The following is an 18,597-nucleotide window of genomic DNA, read 5'->3' as shown; positions in this document are numbered from 1 at the left end:
GTGAATATAAACAAACTTAACCTTCTACTATTGCGTTGTTAGCACCCGTACATACAAAAGATCGCCGCTGTATCTGTTAAGAACAAAAGAACGTTTCCCAGAAATCCCCGCTGTAGAAGCATGAACGAGGTTACGAAACAGATCATTCGTGTTATATTTAATGGTTTGTTATATTCGGTTTTAGCGATTATGAAGCATTTTTGTTGTTGTCTATCGTATCCCTGAAGTTATTGTTGAACTCATGTTCAACGTTTTATAAATTGAGAATATAAACAAGCGTAACCTTATACTATTTTTTTTCCGAATCTATTAACAGCCTCAGATTAACAAGCGTAACCTTATACTATTGCGTTGTTTTCCCGACTCTTTAAATAGCCTCAGATTAACAAGCGTAACCTTATACTATTTCGTTGTTATCACCCGTGCAATTGGGCTCTCCATTGTTTATCGGCAGCCGCATCTATTAATCATGTAATAGCCTCAGATTATGAATGAGATGAGCAAAACTACTACGTCATGAAGACGCAACAGAAAGTGAACTATTTTAATCATAAAGAATCTTAATCATTCATAAACAATCTCTTCCGCGACACTTATAATACAATAATTGTTTATTGATTCTTTTCTATTTAAGCTCCGATCGATACTATTACATTTAACACGATATTCATATAATGTTTCCATTTGTGAATGAATATAGTTGGAGAACTCAAACCTGTTGCATAAATTATACAACTCATTCTCGCGCGGATACGGCATGTGTGACAGGTAGTAAGCTTTCCGTAGATAAGCCGAACCGACTTGAAATTTTGAGTAACAACATATCAAACATATATTCATATTAGTCAACACAATTAAAACACGTTTAATTCTAATGATTCCATACAGGTTTTTAATTTCGTATTTTTACAATGATTGATTGATTTCAATTTGATTTACAAATATTTCGAACTATGGTCTGAAAACTGAAAGGTCAAGTACTGTGAAGTTGTTGACAGGCTCGTACGAATTATACACACAAAAACATAATCAATGGTATTAGATACAGGGTTATATTCAATATAACATATTGAAATGTACATTTGCCCACTTTTTTTCAGTTAAATATGCACAGCATGAGTAGCTTACTACCCAAATTACTTAATTGTGTATCAAGGTTTTGCGAAGCCGGCAAATAATTAACAAAGGCGCCCGTGTTCGGAAAGTCATCATATCGGCAGGGTTTTTTACAAATTATCTTAGTTGACATCAGGCGAAAAACCAGTGTGGCTGTTAAAATCACCAACTACAAACTTATTCACCTGATCATATTATAGCCGAAGATAAGATGATAATTGATATAACAGGTAAAGTCAACTAGCTCGGAATTAAATTTCCATAACAACAAATTGGAAATAAGATACGCGTTTCTGTTATATCGTCTTATTATCTTTATATTATCAGCCATCATTTATCATATGATATCGGAATGAATAAAAAATGGTGTTTGTATTATTTTAAGTATATTTTATTTATTATAAGCATAGTATTTAGCTACAATAGCATTTGTTAAAACGTATTTGAAAACTAATGGGGGCAGGGGTTAAAAAACAACATGTTTGTGGCGAATAATTATTTTAATGTTTTTGTGAATTTTTTAAGTGAGTACATGGAAAGTATAAAAGTGTTCTGCATCACTTTCCATAAATCTTCAAATGCCTTTCTAGATAAAAAATAATCTTATTTTATCTTATCAATCATTACAACACAATGTTGAGGTCTAACGTATAATCCCTAGAACAATAGCCCGATAAATGCGTTAATTATAAGCATAGCAGAACGACAATACTTCATGATCGACAAAAACTCGAAAACAATTTAAAATATCTCTTTATGTTCTAACATTTTTTTTTAAATTAATTTTACGATTGAAATAAGAACACTAAATAATGAGTTCTTATCTGTCCAGTATTTTTGGGATATCTTTCTGAGTTCTTGAAAAAACGTTTTCAGGCTAAATGTTATATTTCGATTAAAATCCCACCAAGTATTAATTATCATTCAAGTAACATATTTGGACGTCAAATAAAATAATATAATGATTTCACGCCTTATTGATGTGACATTTACTTCTGTAACGCCCCATGAATTTCTATAAATAGCTTGTCTTGTTAAATACTCCAAATAAAGTCAAATATGTGGTTTACTCCCTTTGAAGAGTTAACGGTTATAATTGACCTTTCGACAGCGAGAGTGAAGCCACGCCCCCCGATTTCAAGGGAGGTCACTCCGCCGAAGTCCGTCATAAAACTGGCTACGCGAATCGGTACGTTGGAAGATATTCACAAAGATTTCGGTCCAAATTACATGAAATGTTTCTATTGCTATCATGTTTTATTTAAAATGTGTTAAATGTAATGTATCAAATAGGTGTTTAGCTCCCCTCAAAGATATAGTACCAGAAAGGCCGTTTACCAAAAAGGCTTCCCAAAAAGTCCGCATCAGTGAACCAAAAACGCCTCATGGTATACCAGAAAGGCCATACAATATTTTTATTATCATTGAATAGTTATGCTGAATATAATTATCATATCTATGAAATAGTCATAACTTTTTTATAAGTCTACTTAAAAGTCGTTAATCTATAGTCAAAGTCGGCCAATTATCGCAAATTATCACATACAGTATGCATTGTCGTTTGTCACAATACTTTTCATTGAGTAATAGATGTTTCAGTTTTTTAATTAAAAGCCGTTAATTTTGCAACCGATGGCAATATTGCAAATGTGGCAAAGGTAAGTAAATTTATTATATAAGAAGACAAAGAACGTTATATTGAAATCCGATATAACACATATCTATAATGCGTTTGGTCAAAATGACCCATGAGCATTGTTATAATCGTGTAACATAGTCAATGTCGTCAAAAAAGTAACATACACAATATATTTTTAATTTCCTCTTAAACTATTTTTTGCAATGTTTAAAATATAAGAAGTTGAAAGAATTTTCATGTACAAAAAAAAACTCGCTAATCAGACTGGCTATCAAAGTGTCAAGGGTCATTCACAGTTTGCGGCATCTGTTTTGATAACGGATTAGTAGAAAGCCCACATATGGTGTAAAATGACATTTATTGGCAACTATTGATAATTACATGCGCATTTTAAAATAGTTTCTTAACTTTTAACGATATACAACTAGCTACATTAAATTCGGAAGATTTAAACCGAAAGAAATAAAAATGCTCTATTTTATGTGATATTATTAAAAATTATAACTGATTGTCTTTATTATTACGCATTTCATTAGCATTAATAATCTAGTTAGCAAAGTTTAGAATATTTTTTTATTAGCCGACTGCATTAGAATGTCAAATTTATTTAACGTTAGCCACCTTTGAAAATATGGTTTTAAATGTTCCTTTCTAATTTCTCTATATAGAGGAAAAACAAGTAAAAAGTGATACTCGTTTTCTATAGCGTGTCCGGTGCAAAACTTACATATTCTATTTTCGCGTAGTATCTTATTATGACGACCTTAGAACAAACGTCGAGGTGTTTTGCTTTCGGGCGATAGCTTAATATGTTGAGATTAAGCTGTTCGTTGAGACGACTACAAAGACGAATCCAACGTTTGCATTTTTTAAGATTAGTACCCGGTTAATGGAACGGAAAAAACGTAGTTCCATCTTTTAACCGTTCTGGATACATTGTGTCTGAATAACAAGTGCCATAACAGCACCTTTTAACCATTTCTTTGTTTAAAACACAACATTACGTATAAGCTTATGTGACGAACAACGGCGAGTTTGACGGACAAAATGGCGGATAGAAACGGGCCTAATCTATGCAGTAATCTGATTGGTTAATAAGCCTGTCAATCAATCGGCTGTCGAAAGGTCAATTGCTACCCAGTGAAAAAGAAATGGAAGTAAATTGTTTACATGAGGTAATTTATAGCTTTTCTTGATATATACGACTCAACAATATTACGTTTTCAAATTAATATTTGAATTATGTACCATAGCACATTTCAATTAACGATCTTTTAAAAGACCTGTGCACAATCGCTCTGTAAATCACAACTATGATGAATTAAATTGTATTGTGGGTTGTTTAATATGTAAGTGATGATGTCTATACAAGAATACAAATCCTACTTCGGTAAAGTAATATTGTATTGTGTTTAATCAGTATGTTAACATTTCATTTAAGTGACTTAAAGCTGTTGTTCGGTTAAGTCAATATATACGATACTACTATACCTTATGATGTTGTTGCTGCTATCGCTCCTAAATACTGATGTTGCTGTTGCTGCTATCGCTCCTAAATACTACTACTACTAAGTACTTCTAGTTCTACTACTACTACTTCTATTACTACCACTACTTTTACTGCTGCTGCTGCTACTGTTGCTGCTGCTTCTACTGCTACTGCTACTGCTACGTACTGCTACTACTACTACTACTACTACTACTACTACTAAGTAGTAGTAGTAGTAGTAGTAGTAGTAGTAGTAGTAGTAGTAATAGTAGTAGTAGTAGTAGTAGTAGTAGTAGTAGTCGCAGTAGCAGTAGCAGTAGCAGTAGCAGTAGCAGTAGTAGTAGTAGTGGTGGTAGTAGTAATCGTAGTATCATGAAAATAATTTTTTTTTTTTTTTTTTTATATAAGTATTTGTATTATTATTATTATTTGTACCATTTTTTTCTAAATATTTTATAATGAATTGTACGTGTCTGTGTCAGATCGAATGAAAATGATTCCCAATGGATTAAGTATTAACATGGAATATCACTGCATAGCTGATATGCGCATACTGTCATGTCGGTTATCTGCAGCGAGTTTTCTTTTTCCGTTCATCAATAGTTTCATTTCACACTATCACTCCAGTTACGAAAAGGCGCATCAACAGGCTGCATTCTTCAATTTCAATTACAATGTTTATTATTATTTGTTAAAATAAATAATACATTTGCTGTGTCATTCATGGCCTATTTGATTGGTAACATACAAAGTAAGTATTCGTTTCAAGCCTCGAGGCGTGATAACCAAGTAGATTGTGCACGCTTTAGAATGTGAAACACATACAATGTATGCCTTTACATTGAACATATATTTAAAATGTAGCGTAATTCGCTTACGTAGCGACAAAAACTCGAAGGACGAACACTCGAGACTAAAAATATGACTGAAATAGACATTGTTTAAAACATTTTAATCTGATAAATGCTATGTCTTCTTTGACTTTTCTTAAATTATCTCAATTCTTTTATTTTATAGCCTTCTTGAACTACTTGTTTAACTTATACTTTTATTTTTACCTCCCATATGATGTGTTTAAAATTAAAATTCAAGTTAAATCGATAGTGAAAATTATATTTTGAGTTCGATTTTTTTTTCAGCTGGTCGCCTGTTTATTCCACAAGCCTCGTGCTTTTTGACGAAAAATGAAGATTTGGAAGCGCTACGCTATAATCATTACGCTAGTAGCGTGCGTCACGTTATACGTCACGTACATAGCCTTCAAACACGTGAAATTAAAATACGGCGGTCGGAAATACAGTGGAAGCGGCAGTATATTTTCAGACTCAGTGGAATTTAACAGAAATCCAAAAGCTATATTTTATGATCTCTACGCTCATTCACCATTTTATGAGATTTTAAAAGACACGGTGTTATCCAAATTGACGGACTATCGAATCAAGGAGATTTTAAACAATCCGGCCTATCCACAGATCGAGGAGCTGCACACTCAAAGCAGGATCGACGTTCTTCTGAGCGATCTCCTTCCGGTTAACAGGCCGATTCCCGACTCGCGACCTCCAGGGTAAGTGCTCTGGAAACAGTGTTTCAATACTTTAATGACCGATTTACCGGTTGATTTAATTCGAAGCACACTGCAAATAACAGGTTCCCTAAATCATATCATGGTCTAGCTTTTAATGTAATATAAAATCACCGTTCAAAATTGTAACGTTTTAACACAAACAAATACGAACTAAATCCTTCACGGCTGTTAAGAATACCGGCAAATGGGCTCTGTTTTATATTACAAGTAATTCGTATCTTGATCCCACCTACAAGTTGTCCATTCATCCACACTAGATCCTGTTAAACTTAACAGATGTTATGTTAAAGTTGAATATTTTTTCCCCAGAATCAAATGACTTCACTGATAACACATACCATCCCAGATGCAACATGGTCACTGCTTTGAAGCAGCTACACATGCTGATTTATTAACATCATAGGTTATTGTTGAGCTTTTTATATTGTTTTTGCTCTGTTTGTTTGTTGGTTTGTTTGCGTCAAACTTTAACATTGGCCATAACATTTGCAATATTGAAGATAACAACTTGATAAATTTGGCATGCATGTGTTTCTCATAGAGCTGCACATTTTGAGTGGTGGAGGGTCAAGGTCAAGGTCATTCTTCAAGGTCAAAGGTCAAATATATGGGGGGACATAGTGTTTCACAAACAAATCTTGTTATCTCTGTAAAAATAAGATATTAAAATACAGCCTGTCTTCACGTTATCATCTTCAATGATGGAAAGAAATATGAACGTTACTCTGTTTGTACCATGGTACTTTTGTATAAACGCATGTGTATACAGATCATAGTCCAACGAATTACTTTGTCCGTCATAGAAATATTTTTAAATCTTTATACAAATATTATGCAGGGTCACTACTAGTGTAATGCCAAAACCAGATCTCAAGGTTCAAGGTCACGCATAATATAATAATCCAATGATCGTCCCTGCAATATACTCCATCCCCCATTGAGGGTTATTATTTGACAGTCATTTAAAATAATTAATAAAGACCTGACGACAGATGTAAGAAAGTGGGTCTTGTGTAAGAATCAAGTTTCTGAGTCGTCGGTGAAACTTAAACAGATAACACATAATGAGAGTCTTTATTCGTTGTGTATAGGGTCTTAACACGCAGGGTGCATTATTTGATGGCCTGGAATATGTCATTTGCAGGATTCACAAAAGCGAGTGATGTTTTATTTGAGCTGCACAGTTTCGTTATTTTTTTAACTTCTTAAGACATAAATTCAAGTTGGGGGGGGGGGGGGGAGGTTAAGGAGGAACTCTACATCTGAGAGTTAAATTCAAGTTGGGGGGGGGGAGGTTAAGGAGGAACTCTACATCTGAGAGTTAAATTCAAGTTGGGGGGGGGGGAGGTTAAGGAGGAACTCTACATCTGAGAGTTAACGTAAATCAAACACGCATGCACCGTGGGCGTGAATTGGACCCGGGTCGGCTAGGTGAGTGGCGCATCTACAAAACATTGCGCTAACCGGATAGTGCCTCAATAAAACTCACTTTGTGACATTACAGGGAGGGAAGTACCAATGTCTAAGTAAATGTTCCTTCAAAAAAGTTAAGAACGTTTTCCACTCATTGAAAACTAATTGAAAGCGTGATAATTCTTAAAACACTTGTTTAACCGACATATAAAGTGCGTTTTGATGTACGCTCATCCACATAGGTATCCTGGCTACCTAGGAGAAAACGAGGGCGTTTATCATCCTTGGTCAATATGTTATATTGTAAAGGCCAAGGGCACGTGTACGTGTAACATAAAACCTGTTTTTTCTTTGATCTTTTTGATTTCAAGTGATTTCAATTATATTTATTTATTTTTATCGTCATAAGTATCCTCAACATAGTAAAATGAATACATGTGTATGTCAGTTGCTCGAGTCTCTCCTACCCGACGGATCTGCCGACGGTGAGCGTGGTGATACCGTTTCACAACGAGTGGCCGTCGGTGATCTTACGTACGGTATACAGCCTGGTGAACCGGTCACCTCCTCATCTGCTCAATCAAATAATACTCATCGATGACAACAGCAATCTACGTGAGTTTTTCACAGTTATTTGTTTATAAATGCAACTTAATTCTTTTGAGTAATTATGACTTTGTTAATACCTCGTGTTTTTGTATTCAGACAAAAACCGGAAGTTGGCGGAATTCCTGCGTATAAGTACAATACTTACCCAACATTAAATTGATTGATTGCCGATTCTATTTTTTTTTTCAATATAATCTTCAAAAGTTTCTTTACCATGCTTTTGTTTTATGAATAAAAGTGAATACTTTATTTCATTTTAACTATTGGCCGACTTTTACTTCAGCGAGCCTACAAGCTCATTTCCAAGAGGTACTGGAGAAGCATTTTCCGGGAAATCTCGTCACGCTTCGGCGACTGCACGTGAGGTCTGGTCTCGTGCGCGCGCGACTCGAAGGGCTTAAACTGGTGACGTCAGATACTGTGACGTTTCTCGATAGCCACATGGAGGTCAACGAAGGATGGTATGTGAGTGGATGCAAGTGCAGTTATGTGTTTGTAAGCAAACTAGAACTGCCACGGTCACGGCACATACGTACTTAGAGCTAATAATTGATAAATATGGATCTTATTAAACAAATTACTTTTTACTATTTTACTATACTGTACCATACAAATAATGCTGTTTTTACTCGAAGTAAAATCGTTCTCTTTGCGTTCGCACGTCATATCAGCTAATGTGTTCGGGGCTATACAAGTTTTGAAGGGATTAAGATGATGCCTTATTTTAACATTATGGCTTTGAGAGGAAGTGCAGAATACAAGGATGATGGCTCCTCTTTAATTGTGTTTGCTAATTTAATTATCATTTTGTGCAGAGCTAAACTCCATAAGACAGTATTGATTATTGATTGGGCTTGATCTACAAACACATGCTTTGAAAAAGAACAATGGAAAGATTTTTCAAGTAAAAAACATCTTCAATATTTTGGAGTCATTGTCAATTGCCTACTTTTATTGTTCAGAACATAACTTAATACTATTCATGCGTTTTTCTCAAACATCGAAACAACACATATGAACATGAATATTCAATTAAACAGATACATTGTATTTTCATGACGTCGATTGCACTTTTGTGAACATCCTTATAGTGTAAAAATTCGTACACTTATACCCTGTCTGAATATGATAGAACAACATGAAAACATGACATTTTTCAGTATTCATTTGTCAACAAATAATTAGTAATGAGTTCGTTAAACTACTCTATTATAGAAATAGAAATGACAACAAATTCAGGCATTTAAAAAGTCAACCGTGGAAACAATAGCATGATTTTAAAACAACAACAAGCATAGTAATACCCCGATTGCCGCTTGGTTAAGTGTTATTGTCAATTATATAGCAACCGTAACGCAACTTCTTGTTCATTTCAAGGTTGCCTCCCTTACTTGCGCAAATCCACAAGGACCGAAAAACTGTTGCCATGGCGCAGTTGGACTACATAAACAAGGATACGCTGGCGTATGAATATGACTACGGTTACAAGACGCGCTATGGCTTCGACTGGAAGATGCTATTCTTCGAGACTTACTTTCGGGCCGATCAGCTGCGAGGCAAGACCGAGACGGACCCACTACCGTGAGTAATGATATTGATGTGTAATTATAACAATAATAATCGTCATTGGGACATGATAATGGTTATGATGATGTTATTGCTGATGATGATATTGGTTGTGGTTGTCGTGGATATGCTGCTTCTGTCGCTGATTTTGATGATGCTGATTTGTTCCAAAGGTGTGGTTATGGTGGCGCCGGTGGAGGTGAAAGGTGTTCTCTACCATGAGAAACATTGATACATTGATATGATGAAGAAGATTATGGTAATGTTGGCGATAGCGGGGATGATAATGGGCAAGGTGGTTTAGGGCATAGTGAGAGAACTTTTATTTCGACAAATACATATACATATTTACACAGTTGAAATAGGCCGTTATGGTCCTTGATCAACATATATCATATCATTCATATATTCATAATACATGGTGTTGCATAAAAAACGTTATGGTTGAATAAACGATAATGTTCTGATACAGATACTAAATATCGCATCCACTCGAGATTCAAAATCAATTTTCTTAAGAGGCATACGGTATTTACACAGCATATATTAATTTGATATTTCAATATTTCTATTTGAAAAACATGGTCTATAAAAAGTGTTAATAAAAATAACAGTTTCAAAATCAATAAATTTTTTTTAAAGCAAACTGTATGTTCTTCGCATATAATAATGTAATATTCATATAACATGATGTAATATTCATATCATATTACGAAAACATAAGTACAATAATTCTAATGTGAGGAGGCTTGAATATTCATATCATATTACGGAAACATAAGTACAATAATTCTAAGGTGATGAGACTTGAATAAATTATTTCATCAATGACCTAAGTATGGTGATTATTAGAAAAACGAGTGCAGAGTGGAAAGCTAACTCTTCCAATCATTCTCACAAGGAACAGAAGAGTTTTCTCCCTTTACCAAATGATATATTCAGTATACCTAAACTGGACAAAAGCATGATAATGGTGGTGATGGTAATGATGGTGGTGGTGATGATGGTGATGAAGTAGATAACTTACGCGTGTTTTCCAGGGGCGTGGTGATGGTAGGCCCGGGGGCGGTGATAGATGTCCAGTACTTCAAGGAGATCGGGGCCTATGACCCGGACATGATGATCTGGGGAGGAGAGAACCTCGAGTTGCCATGGAGGGTACGGCATGTATTGGCTTCAATAGGATAAAATGTGTTATTGCAAAGGATGACACTTTGGTTATCATGAATATAACTTATGTTCTGTGGCGGGTTAATTTGACCATACTTCTGAAGATGATGATAATTATGGTGATGACAATTATGATAAGATGATTATTATAATTATGATGATGTTGAGGATGATGATACTAATGATAGACGATAATTTGAAAGATGATATATAGTATAAAGCTGACGATAGCGAACATGTTAAGGCTACTCAAACCGTGAAAAGGACTGGTAAAAGGTGAAAAAAACAGTTTAGTATGATGTTGTGGTTGTTCACTGCGAATTGAATTGATTGGTCATTGCAATTAGAAACTACAACTATATGTTATTCAAATTATCAGGCTTATTTCTCAAAGCGCAATGTGCATACAAAAAGCTAAGTTTGTTCCATAATCAAATTCAGTTAAACACTAAAATAGTAATACACTTAATACAATATATCAGGTTTGGTTATGCGGCGGTCGCATGCTGCACGTGCCCTGCTCACGGGTAGGCCACATCGCCCGTACACAGCCGTACCATTTCCCGCACGGAAGGCAGGCGACAGAGAACAGGAACTACAAGCGTGCAGTCGAAGTCTGGATGGACGGGTACAAGGAGTACGTGTATGAGGCTAACCCGGAGATCAAGGTGCGTGTCTGATTAAAACTATATTATAAACTCCCTCAAAATACAAGATATATCGAACAAATTATGTATGCGCTGCGTCATGCGAAAATGGGTCTTATGCCATATGTGGTAAGCGCAGCTACAGGCCATCCAGTGCATTCCCCTAATGAAGCCCACCGTGACTTAATGTCGGAAAGAGGTGATCCTAACATGACTGCCAGAATTGCCGCACATTGCTTAAGAGTTTTCGTACGACACCGCTTATATTATTTGAAACCTTTTTTACGCCTCCGGATCGAATGATCGGGGGCATATTGTTTTTGGCCTGTCTGTCTGTCATTCTGTCACTCTGTCATTCTGTCCCAAATCTTTAACTAACCTTGGTTAAAGTTTTACAATATTGAAGAGAGCAACTTGATATTTGGCATGCATGTGTATCTCATGGAGCTGCAAAGTTTGAGTGGTGAAATTTCAAGGTCATCCTTTACGGTCGATGGTCAAATATATGGCTTCAAAGCGGCGCAATAGGGGGCATTTTGTTTCTGACATCCACATCTCTTGTTTAACACTAAGATTGCAAACATCAATTTTGTAAATTTTGTTTCCGTGATGTGTTATGTAAATACATACATGTGAAGTTTTAATTTTAAACTCTGGCTCAGCATATGACCATCAAAGCGTACAAATTATTTAATTTGTGAGGTTATATTTGTTTGAATTTGCATGTTTGAATATAGTATTTACTTTTTATAACTATTTAACAGTAAAGATGAGTTTTTTTTCATTCTTAATTTTTTAATTGAATCCCTATTGAGTACCCAGAATCAATCTCATCCGCCCTTACCACGTGTTTGACAGACGGCAGACGCCGGCGACCTGACTGAGCGGCTAGCGCTGAAGGAGAGGCTGCAGTGCCGTCCCTTCCGATGGTTCCTGGAAAACGTGTGGCCGGAACTGCTCGTCTACAAGGAGTATAACACTGCCTGGGGATACGTATGTACATCGGAAGATTATAATATTACATGTGCTACTTCATGTTTTACCTTAGCGTGGAGTGCCGAATATATGTATGTGCCCGAGTTTTCTTGAATAGTCAGTTAATACAATATGATGTTATAATATATACAAATTACATGGCATCGATAAAACACGAAGACACGCAAACACAACGGCATCTGAAATACGCAAAACAACTTTGAAGACTACACGCACGACACAAACTATAATGACAACAACATAATTAACAATACAAATTTGAACCCGACTTAATTCCTATTCTCCTCTGATTGGTTTAGTTCGATAACCTGTCCATTCATCTTTTTTGTTTTGATATATTCAGATATTTTTTATAGTTCTCTTCTATCGAAGGGTATTATCTTAACGATTTGCTTACCTATTTGCAGACCATCATATGCATCGCTCCGCCTTTTTATTTATATATGTAACCGGTATTTTTTTCTGCTATAATTAATTTAATATTTCATGACGATTGAAAGGAAAAAGGAAACTCGTTTTTTTATTTTATTAAACAATAAGATTCCATCTCAATTCTGTATTATCTGTTTGTGAACTTCAGGTTGAGAACACGGCAGACGACCAGCACCGTTGCTTGGACAACAACGGGTACCTTTTTTCCCTGGGCGCGCCCTTGGTGGCCGCACCATGTGCGTACAAACTTTCGTTATCCGAGGCGGCCACGCGGGAAACTGCCACTAGACAGGTGCGAACATGGCTGATGTGTCTCATTTATTCTTATAGAAGCTTCTCTTGTGCTAAATTTTGTTTCTTATTTCAACTACATGCTATAACACCCGATAACGTCCCAATAAGATTATAAACGTCTATCCCACGTGCTGATTTGTTTAAAGGACGTGGTTCTAATGTGGAATAAAGGCGAACAATATGTAGATATCCGGTTGCACAAGGTTTTCTCTGTAACAAATGTAACCATGCTCGAACGAAGGCCTGTCTAGCAAAAAGGTCGATGCAAGCAGTACGTTTGAACTACACACATCCGGTCAGGTAAATTGTGCACCATGCTGTGTCAGATATCAGTCGACGTCATTCACTAACATCGAGAGGTTATTAGTATCAGCCCGCCACTGAACAATACGGCCCAAGAAAATACTTAAGTAAATATTCTAGGTCAAATTGCTTTTTTATCATAGATGATTTGGTTTAGTCATGCGTCTGATTTAGCCCTAAGTTTAAGGGAGAATATGTGAATATTCTTATAGCTGAGATTTGAGATTGTTCGTGAGCTAACCGACATGCTCAATACTCAGCTGAGTTAAAACTCAAATCTCATCTTTTGAGTTGAAAAGTTGGAATGTTCATAGTACTAGGCTACGAACATTAAAAAGGGCCAGCTTTGCTTTTTCAATGCTCAAGCCGCTGCTGTTCCAAAAATTCTCATACTGAAACCTTAGGTCAAATTAAGCCAACTACGGACCAGCACATCCTTCTGTTCTATCAGTTGCGTGCGGTAGCTTTACTGCAGCGCTTTGGCGCTCTGTTGTTCACTGCATACCTGTAGTTTCTCCCCTCGTTCAAGTAGTCCTCACCTCTTTCTGGCAGAACTTGGAAGATATACATATAGTAAGGACTTGCGCTGGTGTGATTGTATTATAGTTTATTGGCATTCTCGATTCCATGGTATATCTTTAAAATGCGCAACAAATCCAGTATCTCCGGTAACAAATATGACAACATTCAATTCATCATTGCGACTGTCCTGTACGTTGAATACCACAACTGCAATTTAAAAGCAACTCTAATAAAATTACTAAAAAACTAATTCAGATCTCTTATATTCGCCATTCTTATACATGTATTTTCGAAATCCTTGACGAAAAGTTTGCAAGCTGAAACAGTGTCCATTGGATGATGAGAACAATCCCATTATTATATAAAATTGTAACAAAATGTGTTTATAAGCAATATCCATTGCATGTGCAAATGACTTTCATTTGCAGACGTTTGCGCTAACTCGTGACAGGCGATTCCGGTCGCTGCTGCAGTGTATCCAGGTCAAAGGTTCATTTTTCAGCGACAAGATGGCCACCATGGTCGGGTGCTATGAAGACGAGAAGGAAACATGGACACACGACGGGGTTAGTTGACCCGCTTGTCATAATGTTTTTTCTTGTCGTTTGTACATCTGTAACTTATTCTCTTTCCGAAACCGTGTTTCTTTATTCGATGATATGTGGAATGTATATCTTGCTGTTGAATCGTTTAACTATATGTGAGAAATGAAATATGTCAGTGTTTACATCTATACAAATACCAAGCCATTTTTTGCAACAGTAATCTTATTTATCTGATTTTCTTCTAGCCTGGACTGTTAAAACACGATTTAACGGGTCTCTGCTTAGAGATAAGTCGAGAAGGGGGACTGCGCATGTCCGAATGTGACGTCACAAGCCAGCGACAACACTGGGTGTTCCATGTGTATAATCCAGCTGGAAACCAATAGGCTGTTCCAGGCAAAAAACACAAACTTTGATTGCAACGGAAGACGTTTTGCTCTTCAAAAAACCATGCATCGTCTGCAATCCATGCAAGGACAATCAAGGGGCACAATGTATTATATTTTCAATTCATGTAAAGACCGTTTCAGTTACCGGTATTCGCATTTACTAGTGTCCATGATCTTTCTTTTACTAATGCACATCAATTTTGAAATACGTTTTAGAGTTTTATTTTTATTTTTATAAACACTAAAGCGGTTGTCTTCGATTCAGTTGGTTTTACAAGCATATTTTTTTTAAATAGTATTACGCAAGCAGGTTGTATATACGGGTAGGTATTCATATCATTTGTAGAATGTATTTCATATATGTATTGATTGAATTTGTAACCAGATTTCAAATAAATAGCATCATAATGCACTTAAATGGACTACAATAATCTGTGACCTGTGATAAAATTCAAGTTATGGTTTGCATATTGAACCATTTTATATTAATTTTAAATACTTGCGTTTTTATTGCTTATATACATATTGACAATTTGTTAGTGAAAATATATGTTTGTGTATATCATATCAATTGTAATATTTTAAATAATATTTTGTTGAACAATAGATTGCTCAAGTAGGTTTTCATTGTTAATATGTATATGAAAATTATTACATATAGTGTAGGTACTGAACTATACGTCCAGGCATATAATCAAAGTTTTGTTTGTTAATTATAACATTACTCAAATTGAAAATAGTATTATAACAACTGTTCATTATTCTAGCACATTGTATAGAATAATTCATTCATAATGAGACAGTAAATCGCATCATGTTTCAAACATGTTTTCTTGGCTTAAATGGTTAAACTTTGATATTGCATTATCAACATCATTCAACGGTAATCCATTTATATATGATCTCATTACATTTTGAAAAACTTATCAATCGGTGATGAATAAACAAAACTCAAATAAAATGTCAGAAGAAGAAGTAGTTGAAAATAAACGTTAGAAGTTTTTTGTCAATTTTAAATTTTTTTCCGCTTGAAATCAGGAAAGACCTATATGTAAACAAGACACTCACACTGTTGGGAAACTACGTTCCCTCGACAAAATAATTCACATGACATAGCTTACTCGTTCCCATGAGTAAGTAAGTCGTTCCCTGGAGCTAGTATGTCGTGGGAACGAGATAGTAAACAAGTAGAGTTCATTTTAAAAAGGGGAGTTAATGTCACCTCTTTGCCACCGTAGGAAATATATCGACTAGCATATAATGCATGATTTGAGCACTTGGCGTCTCATCCCTATGTCTGCCCCGGAAAGATCACTTATTAAGACGCGTCATGTGAAAGCGCAGTCTGACCTAGAGCTACCCTTTCCGCGATGAAGTGAGGCAACTCTTAGTGGTGTAGTTAGCAGACAGGGTAGCAAATGCGCAGGCTAGTTTGAAGCTTCGCTGGCCGCATGCCATTTACTTACAAAATATATCGATAACACTGTTCTTGTTTGTTAGACTTATGATTTATTGCATGTGTGTAATAATAATGAAGCACTTTTTTCGTTTACAGCTGGAACTAAATATATGTTACTTATATCACTTGTATGTTATTTTATTAATGCATATTGTTCGCTTTATTTTTAATCGAAAGATGCATTTGTTTAAAAAACTACATTATTTGATTTAATTAAAACCGAAACAGGATAATTAATTCTTAATATTTATGATGGATGATATATATTTTAACTCTATGTTAATAACGAACTATTGCAAACAATAAATGTGGTAAATAAGATTACCTTATAAGTGTAATAAATTACTGAAAATGTATTCTTAATAATCGGTTAAGAAATATCAGTATTAAATCCATGTACAGGAATGAAATGACTACTTTCAGTATTTGTAGTCTTTTGTACGAATGAAATATTCTTTTAAGTTTTTGTTTTATTTGAATAAACCTACTTTACAAAGAAAAACTACTCTTATTGATTTTAGCAATCTCGACAGCAATAGGTCAGAACGAGAGAATACTCGTAACATGCTCGAAATCTCCTCCTCGCGAAATTTCCCACACTTGAAAATTATCACAGGAGTTATCTTAGCATAAAGGTTCTGCCGCGATGCAGTGTAGAGAGCCCGGTTAAGAAGATGACAAGCACATAAGTTGGTTTTGTTTATGCAATTCGCTCATAGCAGGTGGATACAGTACCCCATATACAATGGTGACAATTAGAAACTTGGTACAACCTTAGATTGTAGAACCATTATGACGGGCACATGACAAGCACATAAGTTGGTTTGGTTTATGCATTTCGCTCATAACAGGTGGATAAAATACCCCATATACAATGGTGAACATTAGAAACTTGGTACAACCTTAGATTGTCGAACCATTATGACGGGCACATTCTTGACATCATGTGTGAGTTATAAAGCCTAACATATAAAACCTTTAACAGATTATAGAACAGTTGGACAAATACAGTTTTACAATACCCCTTTCCATAGTATATGAAAAGTGAAATGAGGAAAACATTTGGGGCAATGATTTTTTGTAGTTCCTAAACGAAGATGGTAGATAGTTCGTCCGTGCATTCTAAAAAACCTCGAGATCGGTCACACACTAAATTTCGCAGAGTATTCATTAATCACAGAAACAGTGTTCAATAAGTACAGGCATTATACAAATCACTTACTTCTGAAGGGTTTGGAGTTTATTTCATCAGCTGTAAAAGTGAGCTTTTAAGTTTATAAATGTACTGCACTCCTGTCATATCTTGACATCTTTGGCACTTCACCGGGTCATAACATTTTTTCATCAGCACGTTGAATGTAAAGTCGAATTTCTCCCACAATACGATTTTTTTTAAAGAAACCATGGCGGATATGTTACTCGGCGACATTGGTTGATATCATTTTCGGTGCAAAAACTTTTCACTGGCATACCTTTAATGCAATTTGTAAATAAAGTGCAAAATATGGGAAAAATCCATGCATCGTCGACTTCACATAGCCATATTACCATAAATCCTGAAAAATAATAACCAGGATTTTTCTCACATACATGATAATACCTCCTTTGCATATACCAAAAGATATTTTAATTCAAAATGCCTTAAACAATTATAGAAGTGGATTTACTTACCCTACCAAAATTCAGCAACATTTATCGGAAACTTTTCAAAGCACGGCCAACTTTTCACATCATATCGGGTTTCCGCGGGTGAGTACGCTAATAAATCGTAAGTAAATCGCGAACGACTTTTATTAAAATGATAACAAACGCTTCTTAATCTTTAACGAATTAAGTGAGCAAGCAATGCAACGAAAATGACGGAATGTAAAGCGTTTAAAGTAAAGAACGTGCACACATATCGCGAAATGTTTTGACCGATTACATTGGTTGATTTATACTTTAAAATGTTTGAATGTTTTGAAACAAATACTTGAGTCAATTTTCTTTGAACGGGCAACAACAAAACGTACAAGAGTAATTATTTTTATAACGACCAAGTTATACTAAGCACAGATATAGTAAACGTCTAGAATGACCCGTGTCTATGTTTGGTGTAAATAAATCTTCGCTGATTTTAAATTTTTCATCAATATCCTGAAAGTGGGCTTCGATCCAATATTCATAATGTCACGAGCTTAGTAAATACAACTACTTTACTGATTTATATTATGTTCTTCTTTCTATTTGTACATAAAACAATCACCGCAAAATGGTTTATTCCCTTAAAAACATTCAAGTGACAGGCCCCTTAATATTCCTTAATATGTAGCCCTTTATCGTTGATCATCACATGCATGTTTAAGCTTTACCCCAGTTACTATATTTATCTATACAAACTCACAGACATGAATTGCAAGGAAAACAAGGAAGTAGATTGACAA

At 35.3% G+C, this 18,597-nt stretch overlaps 1 protein-coding gene across 1 annotated transcript; it reads left to right on the top strand.

Annotated features, from left to right (window-relative positions):
• Positions 1-3,875: 3,875 nt before the first annotated feature.
• LOC127835318 (polypeptide N-acetylgalactosaminyltransferase 13-like) lies at positions 3,876-16,299 on the top strand. Its single transcript, XM_052361679.1, has 11 exons — positions 3,876-3,930; positions 5,384-5,808; positions 7,691-7,857; positions 8,135-8,312; positions 9,229-9,432; positions 10,458-10,575; positions 11,070-11,255; positions 12,093-12,227; positions 12,811-12,954; positions 14,210-14,347; positions 14,572-16,299. The coding sequence occupies exons 2-11, from the start codon at positions 5,429-5,431 to the stop codon at positions 14,710-14,712; spliced, it is 1,791 nt and encodes a 596-aa protein (XP_052217639.1). The 5' UTR covers positions 3,876-3,930; positions 5,384-5,428; the 3' UTR covers positions 14,713-16,299.
• Positions 16,300-18,597: the final 2,298 nt, after the last annotated feature.

This window comes from Dreissena polymorpha, chromosome 6 (assembly GCF_020536995.1).
Source record: "Dreissena polymorpha isolate Duluth1 chromosome 6, UMN_Dpol_1.0, whole genome shotgun sequence".
Taxonomy (NCBI): Eukaryota; Metazoa; Mollusca; class Bivalvia; order Myida; family Dreissenidae; genus Dreissena; species Dreissena polymorpha.
Note: the sequence above shows the minus strand (reverse complement) of the source record. Positions and strands in the feature narration are given on the sequence as shown.